The sequence below is a fragment of the Nuphar pumila genome, chromosome 1 (assembly GCF_984573655.1).
Source record: "Nuphar pumila chromosome 1, dmNupPumi1.hap1.1, whole genome shotgun sequence".
NCBI lineage: Eukaryota > Viridiplantae > Streptophyta > Magnoliopsida > Nymphaeales > Nymphaeaceae > Nuphar > Nuphar pumila.
The window spans coordinates 172,597,030-172,620,455 of NC_143249.1; the positions used below are offsets into that span (position 1 = coordinate 172,597,030).

General features: G+C 37.7%; 1 protein-coding gene across 2 annotated transcripts; it reads left to right on the plus strand.

Annotated features, from left to right (window-relative positions):
• The first annotated feature begins 208 nt into the window (after positions 1-208).
• Positions 209-17,772, plus strand: LOC149851291 (non-structural protein). 2 transcript variants are annotated; one of them, XR_016430879.1, is made up of 7 exons: positions 209-410; positions 16,076-16,133; positions 16,220-16,537; positions 16,631-16,679; positions 16,779-16,860; positions 16,994-17,115; positions 17,447-17,585. XR_016430879.1 is itself a non-coding variant. In XM_089999837.1 (7 exons), exons 1-7 carry the CDS (start codon positions 229-231, stop codon positions 17,505-17,507), a joined length of 885 nt encoding a protein of 294 aa, XP_089855963.1. In that variant the 5' UTR covers positions 209-228; the 3' UTR covers positions 17,508-17,772. The 2 variants fall into 2 exon arrangements, 1 of the variants encoding a protein (XP_089855963.1); XM_089999837.1 differs by having other exon boundaries at positions 16,779-16,873; positions 17,447-17,772.
• Positions 17,773-23,426: the final 5,654 nt, after the last annotated feature.

Sequence of the window (23,426 nt, forward strand, 5' to 3'; positions counted from 1 at the left end):
CCCGCCCCACTGCCATCCCTAGGTAGGAGCTCTCAGTGCACGTCTCTCTTTGTTGTGGGACGTTGCAGGTTCAAAACTCAGTGGAACGTTGAATAGTAACTGATGGCTGGGTCTGCCTAGCTCCAGCTTGCCTTTAAAAAAAAGAGATGGGCGTTTATTGGGTATTTAACGCAATGCAAGCCCCGCGCCGCTTGTGCTTTTCAAACAGAGAGAGAGAGAGAGAGAAAGATGAGGCCATCGACCTCGAGCGTTGGTAATGGTGGTGAGGGCAAAGGAAAAGGAGCAGCAGGAGAAGGAGGTCGGGTTGTAGAGATGGAAGTGCCCGGAGATCTCTTGGAGAAATCTGCCGTTTTCAACCTCTTGAAAGAGGTCGTCGGCTTCATCCTTTACATCCATCACCAAATCCCCTCGTAAGCCCTCCTACCCCCCGACCTCTCTCTCATTTCTTTTATATTTCAGGATCGAATGCGTTTTATTGGGTGAATCTTGTGCAAACGCCAATCAGTTCCCCCCTTTTCTTACGGAAAGAAAATGAACACAGATATATTTTTCGCCTGAATTTATTGGATGGGGTAAACGCGCATCTTCTGTTAATAGAATCACGAGATGTGGCTTCTGCTCGTCGGATCGAATTGTAAAAATGGGCCTATGCCTGCATCTTTCCTTTCATCTTTGCTTTTGAAGGGAGAAGCAAGCAGTATCTATTGATTAGTTCAAAAATTCTCATGGGTTTATACTTGTTCCTCCATCAAAACGAGTTGTCTGGTCTGAAACTTTGTTGGCATTGATTTCTTAGCTTCTTGTGTGGAATAAAATGATGCCAGTTTCGGCTGGAAATAGGAAAGAATATCTTGCAATTCTTTTTTTCATGTTATATTAGCTGAACACTCTTAGAGTTCCAATACATCCACCTCCGGCCATGTTTGGTACAGACACTTCTTGGCACGGCTTTGACGCAGCCATTTCCAAGCTTCAACGTGTCCAACACTCTTGGATATGTTTTACATGGTGTGTAAAGTGTACGAAACTCTGGTTTAACCCCCAATTACACAAAAATGAGTCCTAATTTTCTATTGTGGTCTCAATATCCAACTGAAAATCCAAATCCACTTGGGTCCTTTATAGTTTGATCCGCTCCATTAAGGTTGGTTCCCTATCAATTCCACCACACTTACATACACCTTTCCCACGGGGTGCGGTTTCTGTATGTTCCCTGCCATTCTCCTTCAAAATGTAGTCATGGGCAGTAAATTCTATAATGTTATGGTTGTTAGCATCATCTTCATCTTCCTAGCATAGAAAAGAGTATTATTTGTTGTAATTGTGTTCACTGAGTCTAATAATCTTGAATTTCATCAAAGTGGGTTCTCTTGATTCTTTTGTTCTTTAATAGGTATCTTACTTTCTATCCACTATTCTTGGAATGATCACTAATGCCATGGTTGGTGAGAGTAGTCAAGTAGTGTAGCCGCTATGGTACAGGACCTCTGAGGACAAGGTCCAAATAGCCAAGGTACTAGAGATTTTCTTTTCTAGTCCTAGTGCCAATCCTCTTCCTTGGCTGTTGATCTTGCATAACACAACCATCAAGAGAAAATGCAACATTAAAGTTAATTGACCTACAGAAAGTAAATTCATGGCTAAGGAATGAGCACAATTTACTTGTGGAGCATTGAGGCGACTCTTAGGGTCAGATTCTGGAGTAATGGTCCCAACTTTGGACTTGGACATAGTATCTCCATTGGTTATATGAAAAGAAGTATAAGGTTTGCAGTTGGTTATTATAGACGTAGTGGCAGTAGTATGACATGATGCACCTGAGTCAATCAACCAATTTACTTGAAAGAAAGTATATTGCTGGAGCAGCACAATGGGAAAAAGAGTGTGAGGTAGATAGCATGGATTGAGAGAGGAACTACTGAAACTAATCTAAAAACTGTAGAGACGAAGTGGCTTTAATGTCAGAGGAAGTGGCTGTCATAGGAGTAGATAATGCATGCTCAACGGATGATGTCCTCTTAAATACAACATTGCCTCTACTAGAAGATGAAGCTGCTGAGATCCCTATTTTTTTTCTTTTTCATGATGGAACAATTGTGCCTTATATGTCCCAAATCTTCATAGTACCTCCATGTTGTCGTCATATGGTTCTAAGAGGGGGCTCTTAGGGACTTAATCTTAGTCCTCTTTGGAATGAGTTCACTCAAAACTTGAGTCAATGTGGGAACCTCTAACTTATGAAGTATATCATTCCTCATGTTATCAAAAATCATGTCTCAACACCCATTAAGAGTTCAATCACTCACTTTGTTAGCCTTTTTTATTCTTGCCACTTGACATTCCCTGCACTTATTGCACCTGGTGCATAACTATATAATCTTATATTACAATATCATCCCACAATTTGTTGCATTTCAGAAAAAGGCTTGAATTGTCTTATTCTCTTGCATAAGCTGATGTTAAAATATAACCTATATATATTTATAGAGAGAGAGAGATGTGTATTTGTTGTAATACCCGATAAGGGTAAATCTGTCTTTTTCTTTATTTTACGCATATTCTCCTTTTTTGAATATGTATGTAATTTATTTTTCCCTTTTTTTTATTTTTATCTTTTTTAATTTTCTTTCTTTTAAGCCAAAGGGGGGCCCACACCATAGACGTTGGGCCCCTTCCAAGGCTTCTCATAATGTATAAATAGGGGTTATCCCCCTTTGTAAAGATTTAAGCTTTTTAGCAAAAGCTCTCTCACCTCAATAAAGATTTTCATTTTATTTTTATGCCTTTGGCATTTGTATGTATTGTGCCATTGTGCACATTTATTTCAAGTGTTCTTTTTGTACCTTTGTGCACACATCACACGTTAAGAACTCAGTGCTTTTGTGTACATATCCTTTTTTAAGACATTTTTACATAGTATCAAAGCTTGGTCATCAAAAGAATAGCTTGTGTATTGCCTCATCCTGGTGGTCGCTTCAAAAATCGTGCTCATACCTCATTCTTGCATTTTGGCGTGGAAAGCTCTTGCAATCCATTTCTAGTGAGGCTCACTACATCAAGTAAGCTTTAAAGACTCGTTGTGGTAAGTACTTCTATTCTTGAAGTCTCTCTTTGTCTCTCATTCAAGTTTCTCAAATGGTGAAAAAAAGTTCTCACTTTTCCCTTGGTTTCAAATTCAATGGGTAAAACTAGCAGGTTTGGGCAGGCAATATGGAGGCTCACATCAAGGGTAAGGGACTTTGGGGGTACATCCAAGGTTAACACCGAAACCGAAGCCAAAGATTACTATTGTTGAAAAGGAGGAAATAGAAATTCTTGATGGAGAAGAGAGAGCAAAAGCATTTGAAGAATATAACAAAAAGCATAAAGAATGGGAGATGAAAATTTATAAAATCCTATCATGGATTTTTTCTTCGGTTAAGACTAGAATCAATGCAAATATTTTAAATTTTAAAAGAGCATCTCAAGTATGGGAATATCTTGAGAGGATGTATACCTCAAGGGATTTATCCCATAAGTATTACCTCCAAAAAATGGCGTTGACCTTCCAACAAGGCGAATTGACTATTAGAGAATATTTCACCGAATTGTCATATATTTGGGATGAGCTTGCTATGCTTGAACCAAAATAGAGTGGAGAAGCCATTGAGCTTTGAATACAAACAATTGGAAGAACATCGGTTCTTTAACTTTTTGAATAGGCTTAGACCCAAATTTGAACAAATAAGATATTCTCTTCTATCTTCTTTTACTTCTCCACCTCTTGAAGATGTTCTTACCAAATTAAGTTGTGAAGAGACTCATTTGAGAATGAGTAAATCAAATCCAAGTGTTCTTACTATGCCTTCAAACAAAGATGATAATGAAGGTGCTTATGCCGTCTCTAGGCCCGAAAACAATATAAAATCATATAAGCCTTCTCATTTTAATAAGGATCAAAATCAAAATCAAGGAGTAAGGGAAGGAGGCCAAAATAGAAGATGGAATCATGGAAGGGAGTATGGAAAATTATTTCACTTTTGTAAAGAACCGGGACATATTAAGCCGGTTTGTCCTAAGTGGAAGAAGAAGGTGGCTATGTCTACCACGTTTCAACCACACAAAGAGGAGAATTCATCTACTTCCAACAGTGGGGCATCGTCTTTAAGTCAACTCATGGAAGCTCTTCAACCCTTCCTCAAAGGATCTATTTCCGGTGCCGCTATATCATCTCCTCCTGATAAAATCTCTTGGCTCTTAGATTCGGGTGCCTCCTTTCATATGACTCCCAATATTTTTGCACTTTTCGAATATATAAAAAATGTTTTACCATCATTTGTTTCAACCACAAATGACGCTTCTCTTGAAATCAAAGGAGTTGAAAACCTTGAAAAACAAGATTTTTTATTCCCAAAGTTAGATTTATATCAAAATTAAATTTAAACTTGCTTTTAGTTTCTCAAATCTCGGACCATGGATGTGATATTAAATTCTCATCAAATAAATGTTGGGTACAGGATCGCCAGTCCGGGAAGTTGATTGGAGAAGGCTCTATAAAACATTCTTTTTGTAATATTGCCTAACATAAAAATATAAATGTTTGGCATAAAAGACTTGGACATCTTAATGTCATCAAGCTTTTTTATTTGCATTTTGTTAAGGATCTTTGTAAAAGTAACTTCACTTGTAATGATTCCATTCTTGAAAAAATAAGAAGTTTGCCTTTTGAACAAAGATCTATGTTTACAAACAAACCCTTTGAGCTTGTGCATTCAGATATATGGGGACCGACACTCGTTATATCTAAAGGAGGATTTGCTTATTATGTTATTTTTGTTGATGATTATTCTAGATTTTTTTGAATACATTTCCTTAATCATAAACATTAGGTATTTGCATCGTTTAAGACATTTCACATGATGATTAAAAATCAATTTAATGGTAGCCTAAAGATTCTTAGGACCGATTCCGGAGGAGAGTATCTTTCAAATGATTTTAAAAATTATATTGAAAATCATGGAATTGTTCATCAAAAATCTTGTTCCAAAACACCTCAACAAAATGGTCTAGCCGAAAGGAAACATAGGCATATTATTGAAACAACTAAAACTTTATTTTTTTTCTTAAAACATTCATAAAAGATTTTGGGCCAAGGCGGCCCTTACATCCATTTATCTCATAAATCACCTTCTTTCAAAAAATCTAAATAAAATTTTACCTTTTGAAATTCTATACCAAAAGGAACCCGATTGCAATAAATTGAGAATCTTTGGATGCAAATGTTTTGTTCTTACCAAAGTTACCAGCCGAGGAAGCGGGAGCAGGAAGCGATACGGGAAGCGGGAGCGGGAAGCGAGGAACTTTCAAAATTTTAGGAAGCGGGAAGCGTGGGACTACTTATACCATGTAATAAACCCAAATATTAAAACAGGAAATTTTTTGAACTTCAAAGTACCACTGCGTGAGGACTCAGATCTCTACCAGTCATACAACTATACCATTAGATTTCGTGCAGCTTCCATATGAAATAAGAAAGATGACCAAATAAACTCAGTTAAAACACAAAATGTGAAATGCTTCTCAACCAATATATTGTTCTTTTCTTTCATGGGACTCACATAAGAATATAAATCACCATCGTATTGATAACACAAAAGATAAAGACCACCATGTTATTGCAACAGGAAAATGAAACAAATAGTCTCTAACAATCCCCTATTCCCTAAATGTACCTTCTAGAGAGAATGAAGGGATCAAACCTACAACACAAACCTCTACTCACGAGTTGAACCTCACACAGGTCAGACACCAGCCCTATATCACTTGAAAACACTTCATCAACGTGAAATACAGGCCCACCATTTGGGGGAAACAATTTGGATGGGTCGAAACAGGTCTAAAGTCTAAACTCATTGACTGACCTTATTTCCCCACCTTAACGCCCTCTGAGTAGCCACACGAATCTCAGATTTCCAGAATGTGCACCAAAATAAAATTAAGTTAGACAATGATGTCCCAAACCCTAGGTAGAGAATCGGATCTCCAAGGACCAAAACTTTCAGAAAATAAAACTGATAAGCTTTCCGTTTTCAGAAGATCAAGGTTACGGTTACAAGGCAACGGTAAGCTATAAGCAACCCAATAAATAATGATAAACATAGATAGAATAATTTGTTTCCAACAGTATGCACATGAATAAGCAATTCTGCAGAACCGACAAAGAGTGTAAAACATATTCCCATTTCGTCATGTTATTCATAACCTAAATGTCATATTGTATGACTGGAGAAGGATTGCTTGTTCCCTGGAAACGAAAGGGAGAACAGAGATGGAGGGAAGAGATGGAAAGAGAGAGGTCGTGGGAGATACAGAGGGAAGAGATGGAGCGAGGAGAGTACGTACCTGAATGGATTCATCATCGTGGAGGTCGCCAGATGTCGGTGAAGGTCGCCGGATTCTGGGTTCCGCCGATCGGTTGCCAGAGAGAGGAGAGAAGAAGGGAGGAGACTCGGATTGAGCTGCGTGAAAAAACCCTAAAGCCCTTTCGGGTTTTGTTTTCACGGGTTTTTCAAAATCTCTTTTTTGCCCTTTTTAAAAAACTCGTTCTTTTAAATTTTTTTGGAAAAAAAGTTAAAAAAAGACAAATATGTAAATTCGCCCCTTCGTACCCCTTTAATGGGGTATGCACACCCCTTTAATGGGGTACGCGCACCCCATTAAAGGGGTACACGCTTCCCATTTGAAATGTGCGCTTCCCCACGTGTTTCGGAAGCACGACGTTTCGCGCTTCCCCTTCTATAGGGGCGCTTCCGGTAACTCTGGTTCTTACCAATAAAAATGATAAACTTTCACCAAAAGCTATTCCTTGTGCATTTCTTGGATATTTTGAAATTCAAAAAGGTGTTAGATGCTATGATGTTAAGAATGATAAACTATATGTCTTTAGGAATGTAACTTTCTTAGAAAATATTAGTGGTTTTGAAGAATGTGAACCTCATAAAGAGAATGTGGATTACTCTTTCTTGTTTGAATTGCTATTTAGAAATGATGATATTTCTAACGATGATGAACTCGTATATAATTATCTTAGTGATAATGAAAATATAGATGAAAATAACAATTTTTCCTATCAATTTATTGGTCACCCTATAGAAGAAAGAACATCTAGTGACCCTATCACCTATACACATATAGAAACAAGTTTAGAAGTGCAATAAAAAAATATAATGAATCTTCCTCAATAAATAATCCTCGTAGAACCGAGAGAACTAGAAAAAACCCTTCTAGATTTATATCCTATGAATCCTTCTCACCTAAACATAGAACAATGCCATTCATTCATATGTGAAACCTAAAAGTTTTGAAAAAGCCAAGAAAATGATAGAGTGAAGGGATGTAATGGATAATGAACTTAAAGCCCTTAGGAAAGCTAAAACTTGGGAATTTTAAAATTTGCCTAAAGGAAAGAAAATAATAGGATATAGATGGGTTTTCAAAGTTAAAACTAAGAATGACGGGTCTCTTGAAAGATATAAAGTCCGTTTAATTGCCAAGGGCTATAGTCAAGAATATGGTATAGATTACGATGAAACTTTTACCCCAGTTGCGTGAATGGTTACTGTTATATACTTAATTACAATTGCATCTATTAAAAAATAAAATATATATCAAATGATTGTTAAAAATGCTTTATTAAGTGGAGATTTACATGAAGAGGTTTATATTGTAATGTCGCGTATTTTTCACACTTAGATAAATTTGAGATTCTCGAAAATTTGGTTAAGTCCGAGAGAAAAATTGTTTGAACCTCAATATTAGACCGATGCTTTTGAGTCTGGGCCTGACCCAAGTCTCATCAACTAGGTCAAAACAAGCCAATCAAAATGCGAGAAAAAGTTTTATTTTTTACCTTTAAATTCAAGTGAAATTCGGGTTATTTTCGGGCGAATTTCAGAAGCGAAATTTGAGTTATACATCGTTAGATGCGTCTCAAAATTTTGAGCGTAACTGTATTTTATTTTCTTCGATTCAGGCTACGGTTGACCCGAAAATCGTATTTTTTCAAAAATTAAGTGGTTTGTCGGTTCAGATCCGAACTTGGATCGGACTGGATCTGATGGATTTGATCCAAATTAATATGGATTTGGACTCCATCCAAGAACTATATTAATCTGGATTTGATCCAGCTCAAGACCCATTTGGATTCTTTAGATGGATTTGGATCTTGGATTCAGATCCAAATTCATGGCCAATGATTTTTCCAACTTTAAATTCGTCAAAGACTTTTAAATTAGGGTTTATAAAGGTTAAGAAGCCTCCTAAGCTGATTTGGTAATTTTTGGAAGCTTCTGGAAATTTATTTAATATTAAATAATCAATTAATTAATTAATTAATTTAATTTCAAAAATTTATTTTGATGTTTGTTTAGGACTCTTAGTAGAGTTCCCAGACTTAGCTAGAAACATCTAAGAAGATTTGAGACTCAGAGTCCTTTTTAAATAAAATTTTGAAAAGTCAACTTAGGAGTTCCGAAATTTTCGGAAAAAACCCTTCGAAGAAAGAGTTCTTAGAGGAGCAAACTCTCTTTTCTCCAGCCCATCTAGAGTGGGCTGGAGAAGGGGGGCACGTCCCCCTTATTAGTCTATAAATAGTCAAAAAAAAAAGAGAAGAGAGAGAAAAAGAAAGGGAAGAAAGAAAAGAGAGAGAAAAAAAGAGAAAGAGGGAAAAGAGGGGAAGAAGAAGAAGGGAAGGGGATTCGATCTTCTCCATCCATCCACGTTTTTCAATATCTACCATCATTTTTCTTCACATGGTATGGGTTCCTCTCTTGTTTCAAACGAGAAAAAGAGCATGGATTTGATTCCCATGCAATGTTTTTGAGAAAATCCATGGAAAAAGAGTGAATATGGATGTTTACTCTAAAGTACATGGAGGAGGATTCATGGATCCTCTTCCATGGACGTATTCTTGATTCTTGTTATCCTTTTTAAAAGAAAAATTTTTGTACACGTTTATTTTTATGTTAAAAATGAATTTATTTGATGATACAAATGGCTTGTTAAGTGTCTATATTATGGTATTATCGATTTCCATGGGTGATCCATGTCATGGATCGTTAGATGCATATAAGCATGGGCTAGAATACTTTATACCAGAGTTATCGGAAGCGCCTAGGCAAAAGGGGAAGCGCGCTTCGGAAGCGCGAAACGTCGCTCTTCCAAAGCGTGAGGGGAAGCGTCCCCCTTTTTTGGGAAGCGTGCTTCTCTTTTATGGGAAGCGCGTCCCTCTTTTATGGGAAACGCGCTTCTCATAAATGGGAAGCACGCTTCCCCCACGTTTCCCCCACGCTTCCCCATTTTTTCATTTTTTCGCTTCCCCCTCGCTTCTGGTTCGCTTCCGAGACAGTTCAGAATTTTCTTCTAAGTGGTCCCACGCTTCCCCGCTTCCTAAATTTTTGAAAGTGCCTCGCTTCCCGCTCCCGCTTCCTCGACTGGTAACTCTGCTTTATACTCATGTATTTTGCATTAAAAGTCTATGTATTGGTGGTCTATTGATCCATGATACTATGAAAATTTGATTAGGCATGTAGTCTTGGTTTTTAATAAGCATTTAAATGTATGAAGTGGGTGGGTTGTACGTGCCTTGCCTGCAAATCTAACATAGCCATGTCACTTGAAGGGTGAAAATCGTTTGTCCCTGCAGTTTGTATATGTGTTAACATAGGCATGCATAAACAAAATTTAAATAAAGAGCATCTATGTATGTAAAAGAAAAAAAATATATACATATGTTTTGATGTCGCGGGGCAGTTGGCCCAATCCGGCCGAGTCGGCTGGGCTAGGACTGGGTGCAGTCGATTGTTGCACTACACAAAAAAAAACTTAATTACTTTGATACAGCGGGCCCGGGCTGACCCAACCGACTGGGTGCTGGGCTGTATTTTGCTAAAAAAAAGAGTTTTTAAACAGTTGGGCCCAGCCGACTGGGCCGACCTGCAGTCGGCTGAGCTGTGGGCAATCAGCCCCCAACCGAGGGCTGGGGAATATTGACCCACCCAGCCGACTGAGTCGGCTAGGTGGGTTTGGTTGCGTGCCAGACCCAACCGACTGGGTCGGCTGGGTCACATGCTCTCTCTCTCTCTCTCTATATATATATATATATATGTGTGTGTGTGTGTGTGTGTGTGTGTGTGTGTGTTGTGTGTTTTCTAAATTCCCATATTTTATTAAGTGTGTGTATTTTAATGCCGGTTAAGAATGGGATTTTCACATGCTTTAACTAGGTAACATGTGCACAAACAATATGTCATTTTAAGCCTTGGTTTCGAGTACATGCCTAACGTGGACATAGTCAGTTAGGTGATGAGCTTGACTGTATGCATGTAAAAGAACAATCAGTTTTACCATCTTGCATATGATATATCATGCTTACTCAATGTAACATTTCAAGGCTGCACCTTATGTTTATATGTTTATGCATATATACTAAAGTGATGCCTTTAGCACGTTCACTATTACTTGAATGCTCAAAGGTGTGATTAAAGTGCGTGTTGTGCGGAAGCATTACATATGACATGGATAGGTGAATTTGAATATGCATTTGACATGAGCATGCGAATTGAATGAAAACATGAAATTAACATGACTATGTGAACGCACGCACATGCATGAGTATTATGATTATTTCATGCACATTTTTAAATTTGTATAGATGAATGTGCATTGAAAAGCATGTGAAAAGAATGCATACCAGCATGTTATTCATGTTTTTTGCATATGAATGCATTGATGATCAAATGGATCATCCTGGGCTGTGTGAGCCTTGAGCATGTGTTGCTCTTTGTTTTAGTTAAATGCATTACAAAAATCAAATGTGATATTATTGTTCTTATTGCACTGTTTAATGTTGCCACGGGCTGTGGTCCCGTGAAGAGCTTGGCATGTCGATTTGTAAGCTTACGTTATTAATTTTGCATGTTGAATTGCAAATTAAAGAAAATGAATTAATAACAAGATAAAAGAAATTAAAGAACAGTGTAATTTATGTTTCCTAGATGTCCCTTCTTTAGTGTGAGAAATCTTGGATATTGCAGTTTTGGGGAGCCGTGAGGATACTAAAACTTTGTATGCGTTGTTGTTGCTCCTGAACCCGATATTGAGGTTTTTCTTCTGGCCACGGTTTTAGGGAGAGTCCGCCACTTTGCCTCGGGGTGGTATGTAAACACCACTATTGTTTTGGTATACCAAGAAAAGTGACATTGTGGTTATTGATTTCTATAGTGTTCCGACATTGGTTGTTGATTTTCAATGTTCCGATGGATGATGTTGATTCCTAATATCGGTCGAGGACTAAGTTTGAAACCCAGTAATAAAATATAACTTGTGTGCTAACTTACCCTGGGAACCCTACTTGACTTCGAGAACTTTTACCCGTTTGGAGTATCCGCGGGCAATGATAATTAAAAAGAGAAACTTAAATTGTGTGTATTTAATAAAGACATGCATATGAAAGAAAACTCTGATAAAAGATAATAATAATTTATTCATGCATTGCACTGAAATAATGCATATTCCTGCTATGTATTAGATCATGCATATTTACTTGTTCCCTTAATTGTGATATAACGGTGAATGCATGATGTTTATTTTCTGATGCATGTTAAATGTTTTTAATGCTTAAATTGTGATCCTTGTTGTTATTAAATGTTCCCTCACGCTTAATAATTATTTTTTATTGTATAAATGATTAATTGAATTATGAATTTGTGATAATTGTGTCCTTCTAAAATATTGTATGAATTTTACTTATGTTCTTTTTATTTGTTTGTTCACTAGAGAGATTCGTACGCAGGATTCTTTACAACAACAACAACAACTACAACTACGCCTTCATCCCAAAACAATTGGGGTCAGCGATATGAACCAAAAAAGAAATTCATTTTGGGTCTTCCACATGAATCCTTTTCCTCCAATCATTTCTATCCAACGCCATGTCCTCGGTGAGGTTCAAAGCATTCATATCCTTTCCTATCATCTCCATCCAAGTCTTCCTAGGCCTACCCCTACCTCTTTTAACTAATATATTTTCCCATTTCTCCAACCTTCTAACTGGAGCATCATTAGGCCTTCGCCGAATATGTCCAAACCACCGTAAACGATTCTCTCGCATCTTATTCTCAATGGGTGCAACACCTACCTTCTTACGTATCTCTTCGTTCCGAATCTTATCTTTTATTGTATTTCCACACATCCATCTAAGCATCCGCATCTCAGCTACACTCATTTTTTGAATATGATGTCTCTTGGCAGCCCAACATTCCGTACCATATAGTAAAGCGGGTCTAATAGTCGTCCTATAAAACTTTCCCTTCAACCGCAATGGCATTCTACGATCGCACAGCACTCCAGTAGCACTTTTCCATTTCATCCACCCAACCTTTATCCTATGATTTACATCTCCATCAATTTCTCCATACTTTTGAATGATGGATCCCAAATATTTGAAATAATTATTCACCGGTATATCTTGCTCACCAAGCTTCACTACACTCCCATCACTACTTCGTTGCTTACTAAACCGACATTCCATATATTCAGTCTTACTCTTACTCAACTTAAAACCTCTAGCTTCCAATGTCTGTCTCCATAATTCTAACTTAGCATTAACCCCAGCTCTAGACTCATCAATCAAAACAATATCATCAGCAAACAACATACACCACAGTACATTTTCTTGAATTGATCTCGTAAGCTCATCCATCACTATCGCAAATAGGAAAGGGCTTAAAGCAGATCCTTGATGTAACCCAACCGTTATCGGAAAATTGGTTGACACCCCTCCACAAGTGCGGACATTGGTTACTACTCCTTCATACATATCTTTAATTATACTAATGTACTTGAGAGAAACACCTTTCTTCATCATTGTCCACCAGAGAACGTCCCTAGGTACTCTATCGTATGCCTTCTCTAAATCAATAAAAACCATATGCAAATCTGTGTTCCTCTCTCTATATCTTTCAATAAGTTGTCTAAGAAGATGTATAGCTTCCATAGTTGATCTTCCAGGCATAAAACCAAATTGATTCTCCGATATCATGACAACCTTCCTCAACCTAGACTCAATCACCCTCTCCCAAAGTTTCATAGTATGACTCATGAGTTTTATACCACGATAGTTTGTGCAAACTTGTATATCACCCTTATTCTTATATAAAGGCACCAAAGTACTCTTCCTCCACTCATTAGGCATCTTATTTGTTCGCCAAATCAAGTTAAAAAGATTTGTCAACCATTCTAAACCTTTCTCTCCCAAGCATTTCCAAGCCTCGATAGGTATACCATCTGGGCCAACTGCCCTTCTTGATTTCATTTTCTTCAAAGCCTCTGCAATTTCTTTCTTTTGAATCTTGCGCATGAAGTCACGATTTATCTCATGAAAAGGAATGGAGAAGTCTCCAAGATCTTGAGCATGACTATCATTAAATAGCTTATCAAAATAATCTTTCCATCTCTCCTTAATCTCCTCATCTTTGACTAAAACCCTTTGCGTTTCATCTTTGATACATCTAACCATACCCAAATCCTTCAATTTCCTATCTCTCATCTTTGCAAGCCTATAAATATCCTTCTCGCCTTCTTTGGTATCCAACTTGTCATAAACCTCCTTATATACCTTAGCCCTCGCGTTTCGAACAACTTTTTTAGCTTCCTTCTTTGCTATCATATACTTCTCCAAATTCTCATTATCACGACTCTTACTTAGATTTCTATAACACTCTCTTTTAACCTTAATAGCTAATTTGACATCCTCATTCCACCATGATGTATCCTTACCTAGTGGTGCACCGCCTTTAGACTCACCCATTACCTCCTTAGCTACTTTTCTCATACCACCCGCTATCTTATTCCACATTGATTCTGAATCCTCCTCGAGACACCAATCAACTTCCTTAACTACCTGCTCTACAAACATTCCTTGTTTAGCTCCTTTCAGTGCCCACCACTTAATTCTAGGATCTATCCTATGTCTATCCCTTTTGCGGCATTGTCTAATTCTAAGATCTAAAATTAAGACTCTATGTTGTGTAGCTACACTTTCTCCTGGTATAACCTTACAATCGATGCAACAACCCCTATCTCTCTTTCTAAGTAGGAAAAAATCTATCTGACTCGTATTAACCCCACTTTTAAATGTTACTAGGTGAGACTCCCTCTTCCTAAACCAGGTGTTTGCTAAGATCATATCATAGGACAAACAAAAATCTAAAATCCTTTCTCCACTTTCATTTCTTTCTCCTATACCATAGCCTCCATGGATATTCTCAAATCCATCCCTACTAATGCCTACATGTCCATTAAGGTCACCGCCGATGAAAAGCTTTTCTCCATAAGATGTCTCTTGTACTACTCCATCTAAATCTTCCCAAAATTGATGCTTAATGGAATCATCTAAACCTACTTGAGGTGCATAAACACTAATAATATTAATAATATCCGTACCTAATACTAATTTAATAAGTAAAATTCTATCACCCTTCCTACGGACCTCAACTACATTATCTATAAACTGACGACTCATAACAATCCCTACTCCATTCATATTCCTATTTATTCCTGTATACCAAATCTTATATCCCCAAGGTTCTATCACTTTAGCTTTCTCACCTACTCATTTGGTCTCTTGAAGACATAAAATATCAATCTTTCTCCTACACATAACATCTACTAACTCTACCAACTTACCATTTAAAGACCCTATGTTCCAAGTGGCTAACCTAATTTTATGGTCTTGGACTAACTTCTTTACCCCCACCCGTCCAACAAAGTGAGGGAACCCTTGCCTATTTGACACCACACCCGGGCGCCGGTGTGACGCGTCGCTTCTGGGCGACGACCTAGCAACCCTTGCACATTTATCACTGCCTCCGGGCCTAGAGAGTACAGCGCGTCGCTCAGTAGGGAACGCCCCAACGAAATTCTCATATTGGTTCATTTTCATAGGATATGACAAAGTTTTTATGCTGGCTGTCACAGGCCTACCGCAACCCTCCTCCTTTATCCGGGCTTGGGACCGGCAGTGTATAACTACACAGGCGGAGTTCTACTTTTTGTGTTTTTCGCAGCCTTATATGCCTAGTGGGAAGGACTTGCTTTTGAAAAGAGTCACGAGGGGACTACACGACTGCATGACAGATTCTTGGGACAGCGTGACTCTTTCTTTTTGCTTCCTTTACTTTTAATTACTTATGTTTCAAACTATATGCATTTGAATAAATAAAGTTTGGATTGGTTTGGTATGAAAGATGAGTATAAGATCCCTTGTGGTGGTGGTTGTGCTTAACTGTAAAGGCCCCGGGTTTCTGGGATTGTTTCTGAAAATCGAGTGCAACTATTGTCATAATATTTTTGTTTATGGAGTATGAAAGTATGAGTTTTGTGGCATTTTCTTAATTGCAAGTTTTTTAATATTTTGCATTGTTCTTGTGATAGTTGATGTTTGATGTTTTCTTATGCAGCTCATATAAAAATAAATGCTTTATATGTGATTTTATGGTTGTATTTTGTGCAATTCATCATTATTTGATGTGATATGATTTTTTAGAATTTTTACTATTTTTTTATTTTTCTTGATTTTTTGGATTTTTTTAAAAAATATTAAAAATTTACGATATGTTTACGATACGATACGGTGTTACTACTTACAACCTTGGAAAAAAGTATTAACTAGCATGCCAACTTTTTAATTTTTGCTTATTTGCTATGGTTCAAAGGAGCAATATGTATTCTCCTGGTTCCAATAATGTGTAATGTATCATTGATCTTAAGGATCTTTTGCTTGTCTCCTTGGTCATGAAGGCCATCAACTGTGAAAGTTAGTTTTGAATGTATACACTTCTGCAATGGCACAGATCAAACGGGACTTTCTCATTCAATATTCAATTGTAGTAGGTCTTACCAGAAAGATGCTCCATTCTACAGATATTGTGGTTGTGAAGGATGGCAATATGCTGCACAAGAAGAATGATGAGAACACACATTGGTTTTGCAGCTAGATCATTCTTACAGGATCTTATTCTTACAATGTCTTTTTCAGGATCTTGCAGCATATGGAAATGGAGTTCGAGAAATTAAGAACTGAACACAAATGCCTGGTGTGCATATTTTATATAGAAGATGGCTTAAGTAGATCAGCTTTTATGCTTGTAGTTTTTGTTTATTAATGAAACTTCATTTCTAGGAGGATTCAGTATCCATGAAGAGTGAAACAGGGGCATCTTCAAGTAGAAAACATTATGGGAAAATAAGGGAGGTGAAACACGGAATCAGGAAGATGGAGAAGTTGATGAATACTGTAAACAGCCTACTGTCTGCACTTCAACTCTTGCTTAGTGAAATTCCTGAAATACATGAAGTGGTATTTATTTTGGGAGCAAGTCCTGTTAGGCCTTTGCATGTCTATGAATTGTGCTTTCTGCATGGAAGACTTGTTTCCGAAGGAGGTACAGACTTCACAAATGTCAAGAGAAGTCGATTTGCAGAAGTTCTTTCTAAAAAGGTATCTTTGTTGATGTGTCTAATAAGCTATTTTACCTTATGTAATCATGTGGTCCATACTCTCAGAGTATACTCTGCTACTTTACATATTTAGGCAATTCGGGCACTCGTGACAATTGGTGCAGGTGGCGTTTCTTATTCAGGTGGTTTTCATCTAAGTTTTTTTTTGGAATTTGGACTACAAATGACTGATTCATCTAGGTATATTTCCTCCATTGTAATACGTTTTTTCATTGCTATAGGTCCAATAAAACTTTTTGTTCTTGTCAAAGCCCCAGTTTCTATCAATATGCCTCTCCATTTCCTTCCAAGACGTGACTTCAGGTATAGCAAAAAGGTGATTCCTACCTGCACTGTAATTTCATCTGAGTAATGATTTCTGGATGAGTTTCATAATAGTACTATCCATGAGTATATAAGTAACATGATGTACTCAATTTTTAATTCTTTCTTGCAGATATTTCCTTTCAGATTAAATATCAAGTTCAGGGCACAATGTCAGTTCATGGATGCCTCAGAGCAGTTATCTCAAACCGCCAGCTCAGTTGATATGTTGGATGGCCTGACTGACATGATCTGGTATGTGCACCTAATATCTTTGGTACATGTGCTGCTGCTTATAATTGATGCAGATCACATGCCACCTTTGCTTCAATTAGGAAACAATTTGTGTGGAAATGTGTATTCCATTTCTTGCCATGAAAGCAAATGGAGTCCAATGCGATGTAGGAGGAAAAGAAGGATCAATTCATTCTTGTCAAAATGCAGGAATAATTTACTGAAATACGTGTATTGGCTTTATTATTTGAGTAGGATGCTTGCAAAGTCTTGTGTGATGTAATAAAGAGCATGCATCCGTGCCTGTTGGGTAACCATGTAAAATGACGATGCATGTACTCTGCTCTACCAGGTTTCAATGCAAACATAGCGTGAAGGGCATGGCATGCAGGTCGCCAATGATCGATGCGTAAAAGGAATACATGCAAAATGCTAGCTGCAAAAATTGTGCTGCCAACCGAGGCTAAGCTGTTGTTTTGTGCTTCTACAGTTTAAAAGAAAGGCTGCCATATCTGTCAATATGAAAACATCAGGGTAACTGGATGCTTTTGAAAGTGCAGCCACATCATTCATCTGTGAGCAGTATACACTTGCTTTAGCAGTAATCTCATGAATGTTAGAAAGCGTAGAACATTGAAATTTATCCAATATCTTAAGTGCTGGCTTTTGGATTTTCAAGTTGGTATAGACTGCATTAAACTCTCTCTCTCTCTCAATTAACAGGAAGAAACCACCACTATTGTTCAAACGTCCTGTTATGTGCTGAGGTGTCACGTTGATTGTGGACCTGTCGGCATCCAGTGTAGAACTCCATGAGTAGTTCCCCCCTTGGGGATACTTTACCATTGCTCTTGGCCTTACAGCAAAGGATGCATACCCCAAGTATCGAACTTTCAACCTCCTGCAACTTGAAAGCTTTAAGCCTACCCACCTAGCTAGGTTTGCAAAGCCTTGTGAGCCCTATCTCTGCCCTTTAACTTCACATATTCCAAGAAAGTAAATTGATGGCTTACAACCATGTAGTAAAGACGGTTTAACAAAACTTAATGCTGCTTGTTCAGAAAAAGTTTTCTGCAATCTTATGCTGCCGGCTGGTTGTGCCAAAGCTCACAAACTGGCCACAAGTAGGCTGGTAAATGGATTGAAGGAGCTGTGTTTAACAAGCTCGGTTCATTTATGTACAGAGCCAAGCTGAGTTTGAACTCATGATGAGCCTCAACTGGCCCATATATATAGAGAGAGAAATGGGTTTGTGCTAAATGAAATGTTAACTGAAATGTGCTAAAATGAAACATGTTAAATGGGTTTTTCTGCTCTTTCAGTGTTTTTTTTGCAGTTCCTGACCCCATAAATGTGTTGGGTATGTTCAATTTATGAGGAATCCACACCTTGATCATGTGTTTTCGATGAAAAAATGATATTTGGAGCCTAAAAATTTTACAAAGATTTTGGACCATTGATTTTTAGAATGTTATAAAAACTCATCCATGTGGAATCAAATACTTCAAGAGTTCAGCCCTATAAAATCAAGTACATAAAACACATCTATATGGTTAGAATTTAAAAATAAAACAAAAAACCTGAAAAACTCATTTGGCATATTTCAATTAGCACAAACCCATTACTCCATATGTGTGTGTGTGTGTGTGTGTGAGAGAGAGAGAGAGAGAGAGAGAGAGAGATTGTGCTGCCCTTTTTCATTAGGTCATTGTTAGGACCCTCCAAAAATCATAGTTTTAGTTGTTTTGTGTTAGATCTAAATTGTTGGATGTGTTTATTATTGCTTAGTGATGCACACAAACCGAGTTTGTTCAAACTTGGTTTGTCCAAAAACGTAGGGCTCTGACTTGGCTCAATCTCTACTTGGGCCTGAGCTAGTCCTGCTCGAACTCGACTTGTCTTGAGTACCAAGCTTGGCTCGATAGTGCATAACAAGCCAAGCATGAGTCTGGTGAGTCTGGTTCGAGCTTGAGATAATTGAATTTAACACCTATTTTATGGGAGAAACATCGTTTTATAGAAAGAAGAAAACCATGTCATTGGAATGAAAATCGAGTTTTAAAAGTATAATCTTACATCCTTAGTTGCAATACCAAAGTGTCCAAAACTAGCCCCTATTACATATTCAAAAAATGATTGTATTGTCCTTATAACATAGCATGATTTAAAAAATGCCTCAATTTTCTAAGATCTTCATGTCCAAAATTTTCAATTCTTGACTTTTTTAGGTCATTTTTAACCTTCGCACAAGCGAACCCTATGATGTTTGTGCGATAGATATGTATGTCGTTCGAAGGTCATATCTCAATAAAAAGGAGATTCGCATGAACATTTTGAGGACCTTATGAAATTCACATAAAGTATTTGCAAACATGGCTAACTTGAATTCCAACATAGGAGATTCTCTTCTGAAATTTGTGGGTCTTCTAAGATTTGCAAGTTTGATGCGAACCTTCTAATTTTTAAAAATTCGAGCTTGGTAGGTTCACTTCATACAATTATTGCAGTCGTGACATTTGCACAAATGTCATGTGAACTTCCTTTAACTAAAAATTTGCTTCAAGTCAAAACATACCTTCACAAATGTATGTTCGACCTTCGCAAATGTTTGTTATGAATATCCCTAACTTTGCATGTTCTCTAATTCGAGCTTGGCAGGTTCGCATCACATATTTGCTAATGTCACGACCTTTGTGTAGATGCCATACGAACCTCCTTTAACTAAAAACTCACATAAAGTCTAGACGTACATCAACAAATGTATGGAGCAAACTTTCTATTAATATTATATGAGAAATTTTGACATTCGCAAATGTCTCACATTCACAAACATTATATGTGAAACTCCTATTAATACAAAGAGAATTTATTAAACATAGGAATGTCTTAAGGTTATTTTGTGAATGTCCTTAACTTTGCATGTTTTCTGGTTCTAGTTTAGCATGTCCGTACCATACATTTGTGGATGTCATCTTGACGTTTGCACAGATGACTTGCAAACCTCTTTCGTATATGCAAAACTTTTGACACTAGTTGCATACCTACCGAACATTTGCATATTTAGTACGCAAAGTTGTAAGGATCACAAATATTCTCATGACCTTTACTCAAATCTCCTGACCCTTGTGCGTAATGTTTGTGAACCTCCTTATGTGCATTAAATGTGGCTCTTCGTGTTATGGACCCTTTCCTACTTTGGGTCTGACTAACCAGATTTGCCCAGCTAGGACCCGCCTAGCTGGAGTCCCACCCAGTTGGGATTGTGCAGAAGGAGTTTTCCTTTATTCCAGGACACCTAGAGAAACTAGTCCAGCCTAGAGTCCTACCCAGACTGGGACTTTGGTGGGACCCCCCTAGAATCCCATCTAGGGTGGGACTATGTTTGTACTTTTATGTTCTTGCCCTTTTATAAATCTATAAATAGATGTACTTAGCTTAACTATTTTTTAATAAAGTTTATTCAGAGATTTCTCTAACCTTTGTTCTTGGTTCGCTTCTTTATTCACTAAGGGAACATATTTTTCCCTTGCCTCTTCTTCCATGCTCATCATCGACTTGGAGGGAATGCCTTTTCTTCCTCCCTTACCGTTTGTGTAGTTGACCAAGAGAGACAACTCTCTCTCTCTCTCTCTCTCTCTCTCTCTCTCTCTCTCTCTCTCTCTCTCTCTCTCTCTCTCTCTCTCTCCCCCCCCCCCAAATGTTACACGCCCCTTCTGCTCATGATGTGCGCCTCTCTCTAGAGTCGTGTCTCATGTCCAGCTTGCCAGAATCCGTAGAATTGTCCTCCGTGGGAGTTCAAGGTCTTCTGGTCAGAGGTCTCAGGTATGTAAAACTGGTTTTTTTGCAGATTTTTTAAGGTTTTTAAATGGTCAAGACTAATTTATTTCTGGGATGGGTAAGGGTATTATAGGTTCAATTAGTTTTTTGGGTTCTGACAAGGTTCAAAGATTGGACCTTGTTGACTATTGCTTCTACCAAACATCAAAACCAGTTAGTGAAGGGCATCACCCATTCAACGTCTAACTCGCAAATCCCATCCCTATTATTGTTTATTTGTACTGCCAATTATAAGAGGTTGTGACAATCACATCTTACTGTTTTCATAGAGCAGCCACACAACCAATACCCCCCCCTCCCCGCGTTATGGTAGCATATTGTGCTCACGTACTCCTTCATTATTGTAATGTTCTACGACATGCATGTCCCTGCATTGGCGTTATGCCCTTTGCTCATGTGTCCCATGTCACCAATTCTCACCCTACTGTCAGTGGGTCATCACTGCAGCACGTCATTGGTGATGCTGCAACAACCTGATGCATGCGATGTGTTCAAGGTGATGTTTGGTACAATTGACTGGCAATTACTTGATCGCCATCTGGGTTGTCACTTAAATAGTTGGCTTATAATGAAGGAGGAATATCCTACCTTGGTGTTTAATCCAGGAGGGGAGGTTGATTATAGAGATACTTGGGAGGAAGAGGAATACCAGGTAGTGGCTCAGTATCCAAAAATCTAGACTTGAGGGCAAGGCGAGATTGAGAGGGGTAGTTTGTTACGGACCATTTCCTACTTCAGGTCCAACCAACCAGATCTGCTCCAGCAGGACCCGCCCAGCTGGAGTCCTGCCCAACTGTGATTGTGTAGAAGAAGTTTTACTTTATCTCAGTACTTCTAGAGAAACCAGCCCAACCTAGAGTCCTACCCTGGATGGGACTCTGGTGGGACGTCCCCTAGTCTCCCATCCAAGGTGAGATTGTGCTTGTACTTTTACATTTTTTCCTTCTTATAAATCTATAAAGAGATGTACCTAGCTTAAGTATTTTTTTAATCAAGTTTATTCAAAGATTTCTCTAAGCTTTGTTCTTGGTTTGCTTCTTGATTTATTGAGGAAATGTATTTCTCTCTCGTCTCTTCTTCCACGCTCGTCATGGACTCAGAGGGAATGACTTTTCTTCCTCCCTTGTCGTCAATCCCTATCCACCTCATGCTTTCTTGTGTAGCCGACTAGGAGACATGACTCTCTCTTCTCCAACATTGCATGCTGCTCCTGTTTGTGGTGTGGACCTCTCTTTGGAGTCACGCTTCACATCCAGCTTGCCGGAATTCGTAGAATCGTCCTTCATGGGAGTTCGGGTTCTAACACTTCGTATGTATAAAAGCAATGTTTCACATTTTAGGACCCTTTTCGCATAACTTTGAGGTTTCTTTGTGAGGGTTTTGTGTTCCCAAACCTGTTTTCCCTAGCAAGTTTTTTTGGTGTGGTACCATTGTTCTTGCCTGATCTCTGCCATGTAGTGGCACGTCATCGAGTTTTCTAGCAACCAACACATCACCAACAACGAGATTTTTTGGTAAGCATAAATTTTGCTTCTTTATAACAGTTGAATAAGTTATTTTGTAAAATGATGGCATAAATCAGTTATTTTATGAAACAATGACATGATTCTCAAGTTGTTTCTATATATTCAGTAGTCTATTATATTTTTTTATTTAATTCAATTTCATGTGAGTCTCCTTTACCAACTTTTTTTTTGTTAATTTGGTTATTTATCTTTTGTTTATCTTGTATTATAAAGATAATGAGGGAACAATGACATGATTCTAAAGTTATTTTTGCCTTTTCAATAGCCTATTCTATTTTTTTGTAATTTAATTTCATGTGAGTCCCCTTTGCCTGCATGTTTGCCTTTATCCTTGAATTTAATAGTATAAAAATTATTTATTTTTCCTTATAAAGATGATAAGTAAAGAAAGTATCATGGAGGCACCAATACCTATTGCTCAATTAGGGGATCATGTAGGATATGTACATGCTACAAATAGGCCGATTGAAATTGCTCTTTATCATAAACTTTGTGTAATATACTAAAATTGCTCTCTTGAATACTGACTTTTTTAGAAAAAATAGCCAATAGTTGATGGTTCATACATTGTTGTATGGATGAAGATTGGTATATGAATAGACAAAGAACATACTTTATGGCCAAGAGTATGGGTTTCTAATGTAATTTACAAAAAACACAACATTAGTAAGATAAGGTTGAGATTGCTGTGATCAAATAAGAAGCCTCAGATAGCACTGAAATATAAGGTTTTTGTAAGAAAATTTATTGCAAAAAAATAGGTTGTTGAGTTGGTGTCTAGTATCATCTCTCATGTACAGGAAGCATTTAAAGAGGGAGATGTTAGTGAGCAGTTTGTGGGTAAGAAGTGTAAGGAGCTCATGACATTTGATTCATTGATCATTACTAACCTACAAGTCTGGTTAGAGAATGCAGGAGACATAGCCACTTACAATAAAAATGATGCGATAGAGATGGAGAGGGAGTGAG

Excerpts from the sequence above, each read along its gene's own strand:
- LOC149851291 (XM_089999837.1), top strand. The coding sequence starts at position 229 with ATGAGGCCATCGACCTCGAGCGTTGGTAATGGTGGTGAGGGCAAAGGA. Across the intron at positions 411-16,075 it reads ATCCATCACCAAATCCCCTC|GATCTTGCAGCATATGGAAA; the intron begins GTAAGCCCTCCT and ends TGTCTTTTTCAG. Across the intron at positions 16,538-16,630 it reads CAGAAGTTCTTTCTAAAAAG|GCAATTCGGGCACTCGTGAC; the intron begins GTATCTTTGTTG and ends TTACATATTTAG.